Source organism: Engraulis encrasicolus, chromosome 14 (assembly GCF_034702125.1).
Source record: "Engraulis encrasicolus isolate BLACKSEA-1 chromosome 14, IST_EnEncr_1.0, whole genome shotgun sequence".
Classification (NCBI taxonomy): domain Eukaryota; kingdom Metazoa; phylum Chordata; class Actinopteri; order Clupeiformes; family Engraulidae; genus Engraulis; species Engraulis encrasicolus.
Window position 1 is genome coordinate 29,161,820 of NC_085870.1, and position 21,851 is coordinate 29,183,670.

The 21,851-nt window shown below is 41.0% G+C and overlaps 1 protein-coding gene across 3 annotated transcripts; it reads left to right on the forward strand.

Annotated features, from left to right (window-relative positions):
• The first annotated feature begins 3,727 nt into the window (after window positions 1-3,727).
• Window positions 3,728-20,660, forward strand: nucks1a (nuclear casein kinase and cyclin-dependent kinase substrate 1a). Of its 3 annotated transcripts, none has more exons than XM_063215354.1 (9): window positions 3,741-3,801; window positions 3,988-4,016; window positions 6,248-6,291; window positions 9,054-9,132; window positions 9,741-9,787; window positions 10,859-11,005; window positions 15,034-15,186; window positions 17,065-17,226; window positions 18,058-20,660. In XM_063215354.1, exons 2-9 carry the CDS (start codon window positions 4,000-4,002, stop codon window positions 18,324-18,326), a joined length of 918 nt encoding a protein of 305 aa, XP_063071424.1. In that variant the 5' UTR covers window positions 3,741-3,801; window positions 3,988-3,999; the 3' UTR covers window positions 18,327-20,660. The 3 variants fall into 3 exon arrangements, with proteins under 3 accessions (XP_063071422.1, XP_063071424.1, XP_063071423.1); XM_063215353.1 differs by having other exon boundaries at window positions 3,774-3,801; window positions 3,920-4,016; XM_063215352.1 differs by having other exon boundaries at window positions 3,728-4,016.
• The last annotated feature ends 1,191 nt before the right edge of the window (window positions 20,661-21,851 follow it).

Genomic DNA, 21,851 nt, shown 5'->3' on the forward strand with positions numbered 1-21,851 from the left:
GCATTGATCAATATCCGTAAATGACCCAATTACACAAACTACAGTTTAGTCAACCGACTTGTGGAGGAAGACAGAAATGCATCTTTAAATCAAAGACTGTCTGGATGTATTCTTGACCATCTGAAGCTAGTTATTGGCATATAGCCGGCTAGTCCATAACGGGAAAAAAGGGGGGAAAAAAGAGTGAACTTCCTCTGCATGTTACCATGGAAACGTTTCACCTCACTCCAGTGCACACTGCATAAAATATGCTGCAAGCTCTGAAAACCGCAAATCATCTCATTTAAACTGCACTAAAACACACATATTTTCATCATGGAAATTTCTTTTTGCTGAAAAAACATGTGAACACACACATGATGCAACTTGAGCTTCATCAGGAAGACCTACAGTAAAATGGATGACTCTCTCCAACAGCTGCCTTTATTACAGAGAAATATTCACATCTATTTTGCACTTCAACATTTCTCCAGCTATCTCAAGATCGTGTGGGTAGTCAACCATTCACAGTCCACAGTCTCACAGTCAAGACACGAAATACTTGGGTAACACTTTATTTTAGGGATACATCTATTAGCACTAATACATGCAATGTTAATGCCTACATAAGTAACTGGTAAGGCATGTACTAAGGAAACGCTAAGGCCTATTAGGTCCTTACTAAAGTTAAATTGGTAATAAATCCCTTATTGTGCATGAACAAGACATTTGCGAATACATGCCTAACAAATGTTTGATTTTGCTTTGTACAAACCTTACAAGTTACTTACACAGGTACATTGTATGTATTAGTGCTAATAGATGTATCCCTAAAATAAAGTGTTACCAACACTTGAATGTTTACATTTGCAACAACGTCTCACACGTGCCATAGTCTTACAAAAATGAACCCGTCACATCTCATTATGATCGTTCAAAGTCATTTAAGAAGCAATTTGCATCTTATCCTACAAACCAGCCTCTTGTGTTGGTGTTTCCATGGGGTTTTTGTCCCATCAAAAATGAGGTGTACATAACTGAGAGTCTGGTTGATAATCGAGATACAGTATGTAATGTCACAGAAGTGCACACCCCTCACATTTCTGGAGATTTGTTTATCTTGGTATCATCAGACTACACAACATGGTTCTAGCAATCCATATATCCTTACTTTTAGTCTCTGGTGAGACCAAGATAAACACATTTGCTTTAGATGGTGTCAAGATTTCCTCTCTCAATCCTCTCTATGGGATTTTAACAGGGATAGACAAGGATAACAAATGGGTTGGGCATTTTCAATGCACACTAGTCCACCAGGTATCCAGAGAGACAATGCAAAGCATGAGCTATGTTGACTGCAACAGCCAAAATGCTTCATTGCTTCATTTATATCTCACCATCTTGGAGAAGCCTCTGCAGTGGCATGAGGACTGAAACCAGTGTTTCCCGCATATATTTTGTTAGTCAAGGTGGTGGGGCGTTAAAAGTATATATTTTTTGGTTCTGCAACTTTTGAAATTACATTCACAACATGAAATCTTTTCAGGAGACCTAGTCAGGTGTTTCTTGTCAAGGTGGCCGCCTTAGCAATAAAGTGCTGGGGGAAACCCTGGATACCATTGAGGGGGAGGACAGGTCAAAATCATGAATTGTCCACCAGGCAAATGCCCTGTATGCCCTGTAGGCCTACTGACTTTTGTGAGGTACATTTTCAGACATTAATGGCTGTATTTCAAATCATTTGTGTGAACAATACATTGTAGCGGCTATGTAAGTTGTATGCAGTCTACTGTTCTTTATGTCAAAGTGACCTTTCCTGTATGTTGTCGCATAAAAGGATGAACTTACAAATCTGTAGAAATATGGGTGTGAGTGCTGTGGCATACTGTAGCAATAGGTCTACTATATTTCCCTGCACAGTTATGCCATCACAGACTCACAGTCTAATGCTATAAATGATTCCCATGGTTTCTATCTAGGGGCATCAAAGTCTGATTATCATGACTTTCAAATCTCTTCGAGATTTGGTCTGACCAAGAGCATAACAACTATGTTCTCAAACGGCATGGTTGACCCACCTCTCCCTTGTTTTGCTACTGGTCGAGGGCAGAAAAGGCTGAGCCAACGTTTAAACCAAACATTTTTCTTAGTCTCAATAGAACGTCTGTGCTTAAACCACGTCATTGCCTTGAACATGCCTATACCCAGGACCGTTGGAGATGCTCAGAGTTAATTGATTCCCGCCAAAGTGGGTGCAGTTCCCCAGCCTTGTGGAGCTCAGAATGTACCTGGACAAACTCTTTGCCTGAGTAGTATCAGAGCCGAAAGTGTTGCGTCATTACGAGGGCAGAGCCTGGGTAGGGGCATCAGATCATTTGACAAAAACTGAAAACTGTTTGTTTAAATGCACTGGTCTTAGTGTTCTCTTGCTTGCAATGCAACGTTTCCTTTAAATTTGGGATTTTCCTTCAGTGAACTCACAGTTGCCCCAAATTATATAACTTTTTAGCATGTATCAATGTATTATCACATCTGCCGGGCATCTTATGATCCCATCAAACATACTAATAATATCCATACTGATCCATTTTAAAAAATCAACATTACCTACTGCTCATTAAATATGAAACATGAAAGAAACTTGAGTTTAGTCTGTGGAATAGATGGCTCCTGGTGTGTGTGTGTGTGCATGTGTGCGTGTGTGTGTGTGTGTGTGTGTGTGTGTGTGTGTGTGTGTGTGTGTGTGTGTGTGTGTGTGTGTGTGTGTGTGTGTGTGTGTGTGTGTGTGTGTGTGTGTGTTTGTGTGTGTGCCTGGTAGCATGTAAGAGGATGCTCCTTCCGTCCACTAACATTAATGGAGGAGAAACCGAAGTGAAACGTGGAGGCGTCAGAGCATGATCTGGTTCCACTGATTCCCTTGATAAGAGGATGTGTGATGGGTATCAACTGTAAGTAATCAAATAAATCAAGCAGCGAAGACACAAACACCCTGATGGATGGAACGCATTGAAATTCCTCCCCAAGTGGCTCAAGTTGATAAGTAGTTTGCAGTTAAACAAAACGTAAAGTTGCTGTTTTTTTTGTTTTTTACATATAACCCTTTCGTTAAACTGTACAACACTATTTACAAGGGAAATTCAAGGATATCTCTTTTGTCCTATGCTATTATTCGGTGTTAATATTGTTGGTGCAATTTTACACACTTTAGGCAATAGATGGAGTGCATGTGGGATTATCCTGTTGGTCCTCTTGCCTGTTTTGTTTCCACTAAAATACACAGTTTTCTAAGGCCAAAAACAAACAAAACCCAAAATGAATACAGAATAAACCATTCAATTAAAGTCTGGATGCTTAATTGCACATGCATTATCATACAGCCTAGCTATAGACTAAACCACACCCACTCCAGATAGTGCACAATACATTTTGCAGGCTCTCATCCCAATCGGAACATTTCCAAAGAATATCAAGAGATTGAAAACATTTCTTAGATCCATTTCGGACCTAAGCAAAAACAGATTGGCCTAGGCCTATTCAATGAGCCTCTTTTTGTTTTCTTAATAGTATCTTCTCAGCCAAGCCGGGCAGGGGAGGATGGTAAGTAGTTGAGAACTGGCATTTTGATGAACATATGAAACAACCAATTGAAATGTTAATGATCTTTCGAAAAGGCCAATCGTCGTCCCCCGGCTTCATCCTCCAGAAAAAGCTAATGGATATGGGCGGTGTTTCGGCCAATCTTATCCGCCCACCGGCGTAGGGTTAGGTTGCACATAGGTTGCAGTTTCAGTTTGTTTTATTCACCATTTTGAGTAGCAGAAGGTAAAATTAAACACAATTCTTTCATAGGATAGAATTGCATTTTACAATTTATCTGGGGAAGGCGTTTGTGATTTGATATTTATTTTTACGCAATTTCACATTGCCCCTCGTGTCGCAGAACTGGACGCTGTTGGCTCTATCTTACTGCTTTTCTTCTGTGCTCTTTTACATTTGTAACCTCTACAGTATTCCAGCAAAATGTCCAGACCCGTGAGGTATGTGCGTTTCAGATGTCCTCCATTCTCATTGCATTGCATGCATGCATTCTGGGTCCTTCGTAGACTGACGCATGCTCTAGACATGTCGAGCATTTAGCTATTATCTGCCTCTTTTAAGGAGAATGGAACACATTAATGCTGTTCTTCAGATAGCATTTGCTAGCCACAGACATTGCATTGCGGATAGAGGGTGATTGCTGGTCAGATGTCTTTTTTACGCGCGAGCTCTAAATGTGTGCAGCGAGATGGTGAGCAGAGACGCGAGCCATCTCCAGCATCATCGGCGCGCAGAACACATGCTGATTATAAGCGAAGCGCAAATATTGGGATTTTCTGATCATGGGGGAAGGCTGATGGCAAAGTATAGAGCAAACATGGCCACCCATTCATCCCTGCTGGGTTCCACAAGACTATTAACCTGGACTGGCTCACTGGCATGTTGAGACAGTGCTGCGTCTCCAAACTATCATCGCATGCTACTAACTTCGCCATGTTGGGTGCATGGAGTCTGGGCAAGCATACACATTTGATTTCATACAAACTTACAATGAATGTGATCTGGAGCCTGGCAGGTTTGGTTTACACGCATTAGAAGAAAGGAGCCGCCACCGCTGCTCATTTCCACGCTGATAGTGGTGAATTAACCCTGTTGGAATGATGTCAGAAGGGGCGGGTCAGAGCAGAAAGTCACCACACCCCCCTCACATCGAATATCGAGAGTCATCCTATTGAATCAAATCTTTACGTTTCTTTTTAACTTACCGGCATTAAGTCGCGTTTACAATGTATTGTTGTATAGAAGTAGGCCTAGCGAGAGTGTTTCTTTGTTGCATGCTACAATGTGAATGTGGTTTGCAACACTGTGTCAGGTCAGGAGTATTCTTCCAACTAGCCTACATCAAATGGCATTTCAGCTTTGGGTCGACGACTTCTACAGAAAGGCTCCATGTAGTTCCAAATTGTTAAATGGGTTCGTGTAGGCTCGACCAGGCACATAATAAGATGGCTGACTTGAGAAAAAGACGTTTGTTTTGTGTTACTTTCCATGAAAAGCGCGTTCTTTCCCGCCCCTCCCCCTTGAAGTTGCTCTGATAGACTGGGACTTGAAATTGCCATTGTCATTAGTGCTTTCCCCCCATACAGAGAATCAATGGAATTATTGACGTTGTATGGCATCTAGCCTGTGAGGATGTGTCATCATTTCATCCAAGAATTGCGAAGTCTTTCAAAACTTACTGATCAAATTCCTTTAGGCTTCCAGCTCACTCTATAATCCAAAACAGCTCAAACACCCCTGTGGCCATAGCCTTCCAGTAAAGATAATTGTAGCAAGACCTGCTTCTGTATGTGCATGCTTGTTTGTTCGTCCAAGGGAAATGGATCTGAAAAGTGATGCAGAATTTAAAAAATCTTTCCAAACATTTTGTGAAGCACGTAACTGTAACTAGCATGTGTGTACAAATATACTGTCAAAGCTGCTTTTCCACTGGAGAATGCTACCTAGCTAGGGTCTGTACATTCTTTTAGATGATGATATGTCTACCTCCTCCACTGAAGGCAACTTATAAAAATGTAAAACCACTGAATGATAACTGGAAAATGTTTAAAAAGTTCAATGGCCATGCTGCAGCTTATATTCATTACCAGACTTAGTTATTCTCGTATCACCTTTACGCAACTAATTGTTTTCTCCCAGAGAGTTGATGTATGATTTCCAAATCTCAGCTGTTTATTTCTAGCTGTTTGTTTTTCTGGCTCCTCTAAAACAACTGCCATCATCTTGTGAAAAATAGCCTCATGGAGCTGGAATAGTGTGTCATGAAGTTTAATGAGGCGCCACCTCCTTGACTGCAGAGCTGAGGATCCCTGAACAGCGTTGCATAATGCAGTGGCTGGAATTAAAACATAAGAAAATGTGGTGGATGGTGTACTGATTCTACTGCAGTTGAATCAGTAGCATGCAGACTCCTGTCCATTGCATATTTTGTGCATGTGTGATTGTTTTTTAAAATGTTAAAAGGCTAAATATGAAATGCAAGAAAAGATTTTGGCCAAAGGAACGAACCTGGGTTTTTATCATTATTCTACGTTAGAGAGATTTAAGTTTTCCAATGGGTCCTCTGCTCCTCTCCATGATTTAAAGGTGTGTTTGTTCAGTTCAGTTTGATGCATTTTGAAGACCATCTGCTTTCTTCTCATTCTGTTGGTACTTGTGATTCACTCAACAGGAATCGGAAGGTGGTGAACTACTCTCAATTCAATGAATCAGACGGTAAGAGGGCGCTCTATCCATCTCCACGCTTTAGTGCAGGGATATTCAATTAAAAGTCACTGAGGGCCAGTATTTCAAATTCCTCCCAGTAAAGGGGCTGAAAACACACGCGCACACACACACACACACACACACACACCCGTTTTAGATAAGATATGTGAATGCATTGGAGAGATATCCCAAACCTGAAGTTTGAATGATTGCAAATTACGCACGGTCACAGATAGCGTGGCGGGCCAGAACCTTGCTGTCCAAGGGCCGCATCTGGCCCCGTGGCCACCATTTGAATAGGCCTGCTTTAGTGGGTACAGAAAAAGCCATAAATAAAGTTACCACCATCAGGGCTCCCATCTGCTTCTTTTTTAGTTTTGAAGTTTCTGTGTTTATATACTGTACACTAGGGGTGGTACGGTTCACAAAATTCACGGTTCGGTTCATATCGCGGTGTCAAGGTCACGGTTTTCGGTTCTCTACGGTTCTTTTTGTTTAGGTCGTATACGCTAATGTTTTAATCAGAGAGACTGGATAAGATACTCCTAGAGTCTCTGTTTTACATATTTTTCTGGGCAGTACATGAATTGCGGTTTGCGATGGATTGCACGGTTCGGTTCGGTATGTGTGTGAATTGTACGGTTTCGGTTTTCGGTGCGGTTTGTGCCATCCCTACTGTACACTGACCTGAAGCATCAACATTTCAAAAAACACATTCATATGAGCTGTGGTGTTGGGGACTTAATGTATGCCTCAGTCCAGTACCAAGACTGGTTAACATCTTTGTGTTGGTTCTATGATGCCCTCTTTCTTATGCACACTTTTTTTTTGCTCTGGTCATTCATTGTACTACATGTTGCACGGAGGCGTCTTTATGGATGTGACAAATAAACCTCCTTAAATCCTTGAATCCTTGACAAACATTCTTGGCTTAAATCAATATTTACCCAGCATAACAGAAGGGATGACCTTTGAGACTATTAGACTTTTTAGTAATGATATAACGGAGGGTTAATTAATTATTTTTTCCTTCTTCTGTTTGCTATTTCTGTAGAGTTGCCTGGATTAACATTTTTTGTTTCAGAGGGGCCAACACATTTTCAAAAAACTGTTTTTATAATCGATACCTTTTGATTGAACTGACTTAATGTTGTCTTTTTTTCTCTCCAGTTTATCTCAGAGTAGTGATGTTGCCATTTATTCAGGGTATAAATGAAAGCTGGCTATGTGTAGTCTGTTGCAGTGTCGTAAGCACATTTTTACACAGTGTGCTCATGGACCTGTGTTTTGGCTTGCTGGAGCTAATGGTGATAGAGCTGTGGTTGTAGGATATAGTGTGCACTCTAGCACCGATTATGCAAGGGACATGACAGAGAGGGAGACAGAACATCCCATTTAGGACTGTTGATCTGTCTCAAAGGGCTTGTAGTAGGCCTACAAAGTGATAATAACAGTAATGGGTCTTTCCTGGTATCTGTCTTCCACACAATGTAGTGCTGTGTAAAGTGAGCCGTTCATCAAATGAATGAGTGTGTGGTACAAACAAACTGGTCACGTTCTAGTTTAATACACGCATGAATGTCAGATTTTTTACCTATGCAATGTAAAGATAGAAGAGAAACTGAAGTAAATGTACAAATGTGTGCTAATTTCTTCGTTAGTACCAGTGTTTGGTTTTGAGAATGTAGCCCAAAGAAATGCTCATTTTCACACAGTCCACTGTGTGATAATTGAGTTACTTTAAATTCTTTCATGTCAAAAAAGCTTTGAATTAGTGTTTTCTGTGCTTTGATTCAAAGGTGCTTTTGATGCTGCCATGAAGGTTTTGGTTGTTTTACCAGACCTACTTCTGAGATGAAGTAATTAACAAAGGGTTATCAAGTCATAGACAAAGGGATCCATAGTTAATGAACAACATGAACAAACTGAAATGGTTTATTTTGTGCCAAATCAGGAGGCATGCTTTATGAGCAGTTAACACGAAGTATCAGTGTTGGAGCTGTGTATGTGAAAAGATGTTGCAATATGCTTTGAAGACCATTAAAATGTCAGTTCCATTCAAATTAATTCAAGCATTAAGCATTTCATACTATTAGTAACAGAGAAAACACAGTAAACACATTATGTTTGGAAAAAAAAACAAATCTATAGTGAGAAGACCTAAATGGATTTTGTAGGCTTAGAAGGCTTCAGGTAATGCTGGAACTGCTGGTGCTCAATCATGTGCTGGAGATCCACAGAAGAGAGGAATTGAAAGAGGCACTCTGAGGAGATGCATTTTGGAAAAGAACATCTCATGTACAATCCAAACAATGATGGTCGACTGACAGGCTGCCAGAGGGGCAAACATTTTATGTGGGAATTTAGTGCAGGACTCGGGACGGATTAACATGGACATGTCCACTTAACGCCATCTGAGAAATATGGCCGCAGAGCATTGGTCAAGATGTTAAAGTTTGTGTTAGATGCATCAGGATGGCTGTTTCCCATTTACATGTTCTGAGAGTTTGTACAAATCTTAGAACAATTCTCATAGAATTTGTTTTGGTTTGGAGTTGCTCATGCAAGCCTTAGTTATGGTTTTTAACAGCTGTTGTTTACAAACTGAAAAGAGCTTGGGAAGTGATGTCACTTCATTTATTGTGTTGTATTGTATTATATTGTACCAAAAATGCATCATGTGGGTTTTATTTTGTGATTTCATGCAATTGTTTTGTGCTGTATAAGACTTGTGTGTTTTGGTATGTGTGCATGTTTTTGGCTTCATGTAGATGAAGAGTATCGTGGCAAGAAACCCAGGAAAGTCCGAGAGGTGAAGCACAAGGTGTCCAAGAACTCCCAAGAGGACAGGTATGATGCCACTCGGTTATGGATGACGCCTCTGTCTCCTACAAAATGGCGTCTCTGTGAACTCTGCAATTGGCAAAGTTGTAGTTGCCTGCATCTAGTAAAAAACGCGCCCAGCTTTCAGTGTGTGTGTGTTTTTTTACCCCAACTTTCTGTCGAGTAAACAAGTTTTCACTGCATCTCGAAGGAATTTTAATCTTGTTTCCGTGCTGTTGCGTTAAGTGATGGAAAACTGCCTTCTTGCCATTTACTGCAATCACGTCCAACTTCATGAAGAGTGAAGGTGGCATGAGTATTTGAGGACACATGCTGTGTCCTGCTCAGTGCAATGTCATGTTTACGACTGCATGCAACACATAGTATACACGCAAATCCTCAGTCCTTAGCCAGTGCTCTAACAGCCATGATTTGTGTTTGTTGTACCAGCACAACTGTGGGGGGAGCTGCAAGATCAAGTACTCATAACTGTGTTTGTCAGTCTTGGACCACAATTGGTGTCATCACTGACAATGATCCATAGAATGAATACTTCATCCTTTACATATCACAAACTATCAAAACACACCAGCATATTATTGACTGTTTTTAATATCTGTTTTTTTTCCCACCAGTGAGGACTCGGATGATAAGCACTCCAAATCCAAAAGCGACTCTGCAGGTGAGTCTTCGGGTTTTTTTTTTCCCTCAGCTCTGTGTCTGGTCTACATGTGGGGGTCTGTTTGCTCCATGCTCAGGTGCCCTCTGTTTGTGCTCTGGATTTTTAGTGCCTTTTTTATAGGTCTTGTGAGTTACATAAATTGCTCAGTAGAGTGCAGTAACGTGTTGGAGGTTGCCGCTAACTCTTAGCACATGGATGAGGAAAACCAAGCGTTGGCAGTGCTGGCATTTACACTTAGTCCCCCATTAGATCTTCCATCGAATGTTTGGCTCATTGATTGTGATAAACTATTGTAGTTTAGTGTTGTATTTAATAATCATTAGTATTGTCTAATGAATGTGCATTATTGGTTAATTGCGTATTTCATCACATTGAAAACCACATCCTCATCTGCTGAACAAATAGTCTACTGTACATGCCAAGATTCTGTCCACATACCAAATACTTGGCTTACATAGAACATGTTGTACAACATGGTGCAGACGCAGACAACAGTCTACAGTACTACTTACATGAACTCAAAAATTACCGAAACAGACACACATACACACGTGTGCGCGCACACATAAAAAATAGAAAACATTTAATTAGTTAAAGGTGCGCTATGTAATATTAGTATTTTTATTAGTAGTATATTATTAGTACCTTTTTCATGAATATTTACCACCACCATCCAATTTTAAGTATTCATTATGGATGGAAAATGTACACTTTTTATACATGAAAAGGGGAATCTTCTCCATTGTCCGCCATTTTGAATTTCCAGAAATAGACATTTTTAGTTGAAAGTCTTACTGTACTTTGGTCATACTAGTACATATTAATTCATTATTAAGTAAATATTCATTAAAACATCATTTGTCAGTAAATACCACAGTTCCAATTAGCTGCCTAATTGCAATACCTACTCTGGCAACCATCCTACACAGTGCACCTTTTAAATAAAACCTGTGAAGAATTCTGCTTATTATATGTGTACCTTGTTTATATTTAGCATACTTGGTTAGAATTGTTTGACGAGTATAATATAATGAGATGCATGTAGTAAATTAGATACTATTTGTGTCCTAGATGACTTTGGCAGTGATGAGGATAACAACTTTGGGGGAGAGGATGGTGGAAGTGATTATGACGCCAAAAAAGCCGCCAAAAAGGGAAAGAAAGGAGGGAAGGTCGAGAAACCCAGCAAGCGCTCGGTGAAGAGGAAACGAGGTGGAGGTAAGAACTGAAGGAGGAAAAAATATTTCGTGCCGTCAGCTTCCCTGTGCATGTGTATTCTGTTCAATATGACATTGTTTTACAAATTTGCATTCAAGTCAGTCTGGCTGAGCACAGACTGTCCTCAGAAAACTGCATGTTATTTTACGTGATGTGTGTTATTATATCCCCGAAACGCGGAGCGTCGGGGATGTAATGGTTTTGCGTGCGCCGCCGCCGCGTCCGCGTCCGCGTCCGCCGCCGCGTCCGCCGCCGCCGCGTCCGCCGCCGCGTAAGGTCTTTCGTGTTAACGCGATAACTTTTGAACGGATGTTTGGATTTGTCCCAGATTTTTTGGGTGAATGCTCTAGGGCAGGTTCATGAACTGATTCGAGTTCGGAGGTCAACACTTTCAAGATGGCTGAATTCAAGATGGCCGAATTTTTATTTGGTCCATAACTTCTGACCGGGTGGATGGATTTGTCCCAGATTTGGTGTGTGAATGCTCTAGGGTAGGTTCATGAACTGCTTCCAGTTGGGAGGTCAACACTTTCAAGATGGCTGAATTCAAGATGGCCGAATTTTTGTTTGGTCCATAACTTCTGACCGGGTGGATGGATTTGTCACAGATTTGGTGTGTGAATGCTCTAGGGTAGGTTCATGAACGGATTCGAGTTTGGATGTCAACACTTTCAAGATGGCTGAATTCAAGATGGCCAAATTATTCTTTGGCCCATAACTACTGACCGGGTGGATGGATTTGTCCCAGATTTTGTGTGTGAATGCTCTAGGGTAGGTTCATGAACTGATTCGAGTTTGGAAGACAACACTTTCAAAATGGCGGAATTTTCATTTGGCCCATAACTTCTGACTGGGTGGATTGATTTGCCCGGTAACACCTTATTTTAATGGTTCACCATTTCAGTGAATCTACCATATTAGGTACAGTGTAATAACCAATGTAACAATATTTAATACCATGTAATACTAGTGTAATACCAGTGTAACAATATGCAATATCAGGTACAGTGTAATAACGAGTGTAACAGTATGCAATACCATGTAATATAGTGTAATACCAGTGTAACAATATGCAATACCATGTAATACCACTTACGCACAAACACATGATGTAAGTAAAAAAAATACATTGTATTAAATATTGTTACACTGGTTATTACACTGTACCTAATGTGGTATATCCACTGAACCATTAAAACAGTATTACCATTTGCCCCATTTTTTGCTTCATTTTCACAATAGTCGTTTGGTATTAAGCCTATGCACGTCATGTCACGTCTGTATGTATCATATACGTTTACGAAATGGTGGACGGGAGTGGTAGGAATGATGGGGGACTGGAAGCGTCGCGTTTCGGGGATATACCTTAAGCAGTCGAAGGCGACTGCACAGGCAGTCTAGTTTTGATGATGCAGTTCAAGAGTGACAAACATAGCATGGATGAGATACTTCTTCCAATACTGTATTCATGAACAGTAAACACAACCAAAGAAAGTGCAAAAACTCTGCTCACAAAACTCAAACCCACCCCTAACCTACCCCAGCCTGTAACATGGCGTGATATGACTTGCAAAAAGCTAAATCAAAGCCACATTGGGCAGTTTTTTTTTTTAAAGGAAGTAAAGTTATAGTTAAAAAAAGTGTGGTGATGTGGTACCATGAGTGGGCTTGCATCTCCATGGGGACCCGGGTTCAAGTTTGACCTGGGTCATTTCCCAACCATACGCCCCCTCTCTCCCCTACTCTCTTCCTGCCCTTCACTGTCCCATCTACAAACCCCAACTCAGATTACGTAAATTGGGACACTTGGTAAGCTGTGAATAAAAGATCAAAATGCTATACTTTTCAAAACATTCATACATTAGATGGAGAACATTACCAAAATAAAATATTAATTGTTGAAACAGAGACAAAATATTGTTCAGGGGCGCATGCACTGTATTGCCAAAAGTATTCGCTGAACTGCCTTGACTCATATGAACTTAAGTGCCATTCAATTCCTAGCCCTTACGGTTCAATATGACATTGGTCCTCCTTCTGCAGCTATTACAGCTAGAGATGCACCAGATCCTGATTTTTAGGATCCTGCCGGATACCGGATCCACTGCTTAAGATCCTGCCGGATCCGGAACCGGATACCGGATCCTACGAAAGGGTTGAAACACATAGCCAACTCGCACACGTGGGCCCTTTTTATTACGCTGGCGCAAAATATTTTTAAGACTCATTGGCTTACTGCCACACTGCCTTCAACGGCCGCTTCCAAAGGGCTTTCACTCCATGCAGCGATTGGGGTTGTGAAAGACTAACTGAAAAGCCTAGGCTACGTAAAAAGTAGAGATGCCCCAGATCCTGATTTTTAGGTAACTGCTGGATACCGGATCCACTGCTTAAGATCCTGCCGGATCCGGATAGTCTGAAAAACCCTATTATCCTGCCGGATCCGGAACCGGATCTTGGATCCTGTACATCTCTAATTACAGCCTTAACTCTTTTTGGAAGGCTGTCCACACAAATGAGGAATGTGTTTGGGCATTGAAATGCATTGTGTGTTTAGCGAATACTTTTGGCAAGATGGTGCTCATTTCAAAATGCAACATGTCTGAAATAGGTTGGGACAGGACCAACGCAATACAATAAACATCAGAATAAGCTAAAACAGCACAAGGAAACGCATTGGAAAATGAATTGTATATTTTGACATTCTTTGTACTATTCTCCATCTAATGTAAGAATCCGATGTTATGAAAACAACAGTATATTGTTGTTATTCACAATTTACCTGTACCAGTTTTCCACCAGAACCCGGCTGTGCTGTGCCGTGCTGTGTTGAGCTGAGCAGGGCTGTCAAATCAGAATGGTTTGCTTTTCCATTCGAAAACGTGCAGCCGCCGAGAAGGTGGCACCTAAGGCAGCACCTAAGGGACCATCTGACATTATGGAAAGCTAAAAAGTGTCTACACCAGCAAAAAAACATTTGCAGAGCATTTTTTCAGTTTTCCTTGTTCTATTTTGCGCTGTTGCCACATGCACTTCTGCAGATAAAGTGAGCCAATGATGAACACAAGATATTGATGGTTGAAATACACTCTCACTGGCCTGGGTTATTGTTGAGGATATCCAGCTCAGCTGCTTTTCTAAAGCAGCGGTTCTCAAACTTTGTTTTCCTGCGCACCCCCTTGTATATTTGAATGGTTCGCTTACAGCCTTACTGCCACAACCCACTGCAAAACTTGTATTAATATTGGGATAATTATTGGGATTTGATTAGTTTGACCAGCATTGAGGACTTAGCAGGCTACATGTCACTCTCGGGCAGAAACTCCACTTTTATTATTTTATTATCTCCACAATTGTATTTATTTATAAATCACTATTTTCTAAATAAACATTTCAACATCAAAGTTGGTTAGCCAATTAAATGTACTTATCAAATATATGTCCATGGAGACTGACCAGTAGAGCTGATTTATATTTTGATAACAGATATAGTAATACAAAAGAAGTGGAGATAGGAATGTGGACAAAACAACAAGACTATACTTTGTCGGAGAAAGCGACTGCATGGTGGATTATACAACTGCTGCTGAAACGCGAATGGAAGAATTTACACAGAGGAGGGAAAGACAACAGGGATGAATAGCCCTGGCTAGATGCAATCGTTTTACTCTTTCTGCCTTCATCCGTAGTTTGTTATGGTGCCTTTTTTAAAGTCCCGCGTTAAGACATGGGGCGTGAGGTCACGCCTCTTGACCAATCAGTGGGCTGGTTGTCAACATACTGTTCAGCTCGCTTCAGCCAGCAAGCTGGCTTTAGAGCTGAGTTAAGCGCAAGTTGAAACGCAAAATGTTGGCGGCTGAGTTGAGCTGTACTGGGAAAATATGTGCAGTGGAAATGACCCACTGGTGTCCTAGGGGTTAGTACAATATATAGGCATAAGCAACCATCAAGTCTTGGAAGTCTTTTGCATGTTGCGTTAATGCCGTGGTGCCTGATGATGCTGTACTGTATGCTGTGTTTATGTCCAGATGACAGCGACGACGATAAGGAGGTCAGCCGGAAGGTGCGACAGGTGCGGCAGGCGGCATCCAAAGCCGTGTCCAAACAGAGAGAGATTCTGACGGCCGGGGGCGGCAGTGAGGATGAGGAGCACGAGGAGGAAGAGCCGACCGCCATGGACCGTAAGAGTCACCATCTCAATCGTCACCATCTCATTACCCAGAATTCCCTGTTCTCCGTTACTTGATTTTCTGACTTTGTTAACGTAACGCATGATTGTTGCTTTCTGCTCCCTGTTGGGTGTTATATACTGTACTGTTCTTTGAAGTATACTGCATGGTACCTGGGCAGCTGTGGCCTAATGGGCTTTAGATCTGAGGGTTGCCGTTTCGATTAACCCTTCCACTCCCTACCTCACTCCATGGCTGTTGAAGTTACCTTGAGCAAGGCACCTAACCCCATGCTGCTCCAGGGACTATAACCAATGCCCTGTACACTCGCCTCCAAAAGAGTTGTCGCCTATCCATCTGTTTGGAATAACAGCTAATAACCTGACTTTCAATTAATCACTTGGCTTCAGAAGTCACTCATATGAAAGCTACAACCCTCCCGAATGAAAATGTATGTACAAAAATACATTTCATGCACCAAAGAAAGATTGACCCTTTATTGAACACAGACAGGGCAGATTTTCACAAGACAAAAGTTTTGTCGCCTATCGAACATAATGTGAAAATGAGCAGATAAGTCACTTCAAAACACTTCAAATACGCAGAGTGGGTGTCATACTTAATCACTGAATCACTCTCACCTCTCCAGAAAATCAACGTTGGCCTTAGGTGTATGTTTAGGGTCATTGTAATCATGGAAAGCAACACGATGAAAATCAATGGAGTTCAATGAGAGATGGTGACATATTTGCTATTCGTAGAGGAATACATTTTTAACTTCATGATTTAATCCATGATAAAAGCCCTCAAACACCTGCAGCATGCATGCAGCTCCTCATAAGAGCTGTATCTGTACCATGTTTCACTTTATACACCATTTCTCTTTTTTCATATTCTTCATCTCCAACACCCTATAGTTTTGATGCTATCAGTTCTAAAATGGTTGATCTTGGGATCTTGACTTCAGAGTATGAGTCCCATTAGCCTTCATTTTTGTCAGAATTAGGCCTGACATACTCTTGGCTGGCTTTTTTGAGACAGGACAGTGGGAGAGACTTCTTTGGTGTTAAAGGTGAAGAATTTGGAAAAAAGACATGGTGCCTAAAGTCAAACATGGGAGGGATACAACTCTTATGTGGAGCTGCATGCATGCTGCTGGTGTGTGAGGGCTTTTATCATTGATTACATCATGAAGTTAAAAATGTATTGCTCTACGAATAGCAAATATGTCACCATCTTTCATTGAACTCCATTGATTTGCTTTCCATGATTACAATAACCTTAAACATACACCTAAGGCCAAAGTTGATTTTCTGGAGAGGTGTGAGTGAATCAGTGATTAAGTATGACACCCGATCTGGATATTTGAAGTGTTTTGAAGTGACTTATCTGCTCATTTTCACATTATGTTCGATAGGCGACAAAACTTTTGTCTTGTCAAAATGTGCCCTATCTGTGTTCATTAAAGGGTCAATCTTTCTTTGGTGCATGAAATTTATTTTGTACATACATTTTCAATCGAGAGGGTTGTAGCTTTCATATAAGTGACTTCTGAAGCCAAGTGATTATTTGAAAGTCAGGTTATTAGCTGTTATTCGAAACAGATGGGTAGGCGACAACTCTTTTGGAGGCGAGTGTACTTACAATATCTGTGAGGCGCTTTGGATAAAAGCGTCAGCTAATTGTAGTGTAATGTAATGTAATGTAATGTAATGGTACCTCAGTTATGGAGCAGTAGAATCATGCTATTAGATAGTTAAATTAGCTTTGAAACATTCTGATGATTCCATTATTTCCTTCTTTCTCCCCCATCACTGCCAAGCTAATTCAAGTCATTGAACCTACAGATATAGTCTGAACCATTTGTTGGCCGTCTTTGTTTCCTTGTAGAAGAGTCGGCCAGTGACGACGACTTCATGGTGGACGATGATGACGACAGCGACTACGGCCGCTCCAAGAAGAAGGGTGGCAAGAAGGTGGTGAGCAGCGGCAGGAGGGGCCGGCCCGAGAAGAAGGAGAAGAAGTCTCCCAAGCCCAGACTAAAGGCCACAGGTAACACCTCTCTCATCTCACCATGCGATGCTCACCATAGGCTAATGCAAAATTAACACATCTCTTGCCATGTCAGTGGCGTGCACAGACATTTGGGGGGGGGCAGGTGCTGAAGGGGCAGGGGGGTATTGGGGGCATGTGGAACAACCGGCTGCCTTAGTAGGCTATAGAGGCTACAGTGGTGCTCATATGTTTACATACCCCAGCAGAATATACGCTTTCTTTCTTTGCTGGGGTATGTAAACATATGAGCACCACTGTATATAAAGCCTCTTTTTCTGTTTTTTTTTTCTGGTTTTACTATGGATGGGTATGTGTTTGAGTAAAACAAACATTGTTATTTCATTCTATAAACTACCGACAACATTTCCTCTGAATTTGAAATGAAAATATTGTCATTTAGAGCATTTATTTGCAAAACAATTACAAATGATCTAAACACAAACGATGCAATGTTTTCACATCTGAAGAAAACAAGATGATATTCACTTTAAAACAATATGAAAGTAATGTTTTAACTGATTAAGAGTTGAGAAATCAATATTTGGTAGAATAACCCTGGACGAGCAAAAAGTCAAACAAGTGTGCCGTAAACTTCTTTCTTCTGAAGTATTGAATATATAGCGTTTAGCGGCACCTAAAGGCTGTGCATGGGTCTTTGAACTGTTAAATCTGTAGTTCACGTTGTGAAATGTCTCTTGACATGCAGTTGTGGAAATATCTTGGATACAGATGTAGTTCTCCAGCTAGTTTACTTTACTAGTTAATGTAAATGTGTATGTGTACAGTATGTAGTTGTACATGTGTAATTTGTAATCTGCCGTTCCGCAGTGACGCCTAGCCCCATGAAGGCCAAGGGCAAAGGCCGACCCGGCGCAACCAAAGCCCAGGAGAAGTCGTCTCCTAAGGACGAGGACGAAGACGATGAGGCAGACAGCGCCCAGGAGGACGACGACCAGGAGCAGGAGGACGAGGGGAAGGACAGCCCTCCCCCCGCCAAAAAGAAGAGCGAGCCTGCTAAAGATGACAAGGATGACGAGGACGAGGACGATGAAGAGGAGAACGGCTCGGACGAAGACGGCGCGTCTGGGGACGACTAGGCAGTCCATGGATGCATTTCTCAAAAGCATAGTTGTTAGTCGTTAGCAACTTGGGTAGTTGCCAATGGGAAATTGCACTGCAAACAACAAAGTAGCTTCTGTAGTTAGCAACTACGCTTTCGAGAAATGCACCCTAGTTCTGCAGCCCGTCTCCAGTTACTCCCCACTTCTTTTCCTTTCCTCCAACTTGCATTTCACCCTCTCCCCATCCCTTTTTTGTTTATATTTTGTTTTTGTCAAGGGTTTGTGCAGACAAGTTGCCTGGCTCAGTGAGTTAAGCCTCTCTGGATCTCATTTTATTTTTTGTTTTTAACATGTTTTTTTCCAAAGGCTTTTCAGTGTCTGCAGACAATTGTATGTGTGTATGTGACCGTGCATGGAAAGGGGGTCTGTCATGGTTTTTATTTATCGACAGAAATGCATGGGGGCCGACCGCTGTAGCTGACGCTAATTTTTATTCTCTCTTGCACACAAGTGTGTTGGTTTTCCTTTTTGGGGGTTTGTTTTGTGTGCTTCGATTTGTTTTGTGTGTGTGTGTGTGTGTGTGTGTGTGTGTGTGTCTTGTATGTTACAAAAACCTAAAGCTGTAAAAGGTCTCTGGAAATGTCTCTGAACCTCTGCTTCCTTGTCCATCTTTTTGCTGTCCATCATCTCTTGAATAACCTTATTTGGTTATGTGGAGGGAAACTGTTATGCTGCTCTGATGGCCACCGTAGATTTATTTTCTTGGTATTTTATATAATTCTCAGCTGAAATGTCAGTTCATTCATGCTTACAGTTCAATTTTGGCATCTTCTCTGTTGTGAAGTTGCTCGCTTGATGCTGTCAAAAGACATAGGATCGTGTAATGGACATGGTTGAGTGTGGGTCATTTTCTATTATTATTATTATTATTTTTCGTTTTGAGGATCATCCTTACCCGTATATATTTTGCCTTGGCTCTGTTTGTCTGTGAAATCACCTTTGGAAACACACAGGTTTTCCTTTATGTGTGCTTGAACATAAACCTCTGGAAAAGTTGTTCTCAACCTTTTATCAACTTCTGTAAATCAAAGGTACATATATGACCAGCCTTTTTTAAAGCCCATAATGAATGCAATGAATTGTTTTGGGGTTTTTTTTGTCTTGTAAAATTTGGGTTTCAGAGTGGATTGAACTAACAGTGCTTGCATTCACTTAAGGAAGGTCCTAAAATTTGCCTGTGTCCAAAGAAAGTCTGACAGTGGATGTGTGTAGACCCACATGTTTCCCCTGACAAGCAGGGTTTTAGCTGTATTTGCTTCAGTGGCGTCAACTTTCTTTTAAACTAGGACACGTTTTTAAATGACTGTCCAAATAGATATTGTGATCCCTGGCTGGAGTTGTGATGTGATGTGGGCCATGGTCCTATTGTGGCCATCGTAGGGTCATGGTCCTCCAAAGACACAGGTCCAAGCTCTGTTTTCAATAGTATGGACAGTGTGTCACAACCAATAACTGTGTCTCTACCCATAGCTGGGATTGGCGATGAATTAAGTCGTCTGCCCATTGTAGCCCTTCATAATTGATTTTGATTGGTTGGTTTATTGTGAGATCTTAATCTGATTGGCTGGCTTTGGTATAACGGGGTTGTGTGACCCGAAGGATGTCCTCTGTGGATGTCCTCACAAAGGTCGCGCTCCGCAATGCTGCAAAAGGGTGTTCTTGAAACGGTTCCTGGTCACACATGGTTTTCATTCTAGGCAAAAAGAGAAAAAAGAGCCTTCTTGCATGTGGGTCAAGCCACTGGGCCAGGCACATCCTCAGTATTTTAGTACCGAAGTTTTGCTTGTGTTGGTTTGGGGGAAATACAGAAAAAATGTTTTGTTTCGAATTTTGTTTGTTTTTTTATAATTCCTCTTCAGAATTTTTGTAATGTTTGTTTTTTAAGAAAAGAAATAAAAAAATGTATTGTGATTTTAAAGAGAAGGCATACCCTATCTATCTTTTGACTGAAACCTCTCAAAGTATTCTTACCCTTCTTTTCCTGCGTTACTGCTTTAGAGTCTCTTCTCTCTGTGTCCAGTTTGGGTCATTTTTGTACTTCATTGCGTGTGCACAAGTGTAACATTACCAACCATCTATTTGGCTTAAAGCACTCCCATGCAGATATTCCATGCCCTTCCTGTGAAACAGCACTGATTTGTGGTGTGTGTTTCTTTGCCTGTCGTATTTCTTTAGAAAAATGAAATCATAAGCAGGGCACCTTTTTTTTTTAAGCGTTGAGTTTTAGCTGTGATGATGACATTTTGAAAGAATGTGAGAAGAAATTTGAATGAAATGGTTGAGACATTATGTACACAGTACATGGCTATGTTTACATGATGTTTTTAATTCCGAATGAATAATTCAGAATTAAATAGTTCTATCAAGTTTATTTTATCTTTCATTTAATTCTGAATTGTGAAGCGTTTACGTGACGTTTTCAAAGTGGAATTGAGCTTTATTCAGAATTAAATTGAGTTAATTCTGAATTAAATGTCTCATGTAAACGTAGTGAGTATGGCCCTCACCTTTTAGTTCCTGCATCAGACCAGCAGCTTAGCTTTTTAGGGCTGTGCTCCAGGTCAACTGTGAATAAACGCTGGCGCTGATGTGGCATTGAACCATGAATGTAGATATTTAAATATTGCTCCATGGCAGTTAACTGCCAGTGCCACCTCGTCTGCAAACTTCATGTGGATGCCACCAAACCCGTTCTTGTTCTCACCCAGCCTAAAGAAACAAGTATGTTCCGGGTACAGAACGGGCTGCTTTTATTAACAAATGTGATATGCTGGCATGCTTTACTTTTGAGAATACCTAAGATGTGTTGCTGTTCTCTTCTTTTGTCCAGTCTCCAATCATGCAAATAAACAGCTTGAGCAATAGACTGGCTCCATTTGAGCATTTGCACAAGAGGCTGCAAATCCTTGAGAACAGCAGTTAGTGATCATCGTGTTGAGTAGGTATTTTGGTACAGTGTTTTCTAGGGTTGGCATCAGTCCAGGTCCTGAAATGAGATTTCTGTCTGCTGAATTAATTACAGCTATCTTTTCTTGTTAACCAAGAAATACTGCTAGAATATCATGACATTTGTGGAAGGTGGAAGGCAGGTGCATTTGTATTTTTCACTCTTTGATCATAATGTCTAATTTCTCCTTGCTTCTAGATAATCTCATTTTAAAATTTGTAACGTTCCCTTGGTGGTCACAGTTTGGCCTCATGAGACTAGGGCTAGTACTGACACTTGGCAAAATGCTTAGTCTTATAAGACATGCGCAAGTTGCAGATAGGAATAACTGCAAGATCTGGCATAGGCGAAAAGCATAGTAATGGAACATTCTCTTCCCCCTTATAATTTTGATTCTTTGTAGTGTTCATACCTGCCCCAAACAGTTTTTACCCTCTCAACAGTGTTTCATTATCCAGAAATGTGAATGGTTGCTTCAAGTATAGTGTACCACAAATTCAGGACTTGGGTAGTCCTGGACAAGAAGAATCTATTAATTTGCAGGGTACTAGCTT

Coding starts and splice junctions, on each gene's coding strand:
- nucks1a (XM_063215352.1), top strand. Junction 6,292..9,053: donor TCAATTCAATGAATCAGACG/GTAAGAGGGCGC, acceptor GGCTTCATGTAG/ATGAAGAGTATCGTGGCAAG. Junction 17,227..18,057: donor GCCCAGACTAAAGGCCACAG/GTAACACCTCTC, acceptor GCCGTTCCGCAG/TGACGCCTAGCCCCATGAAG.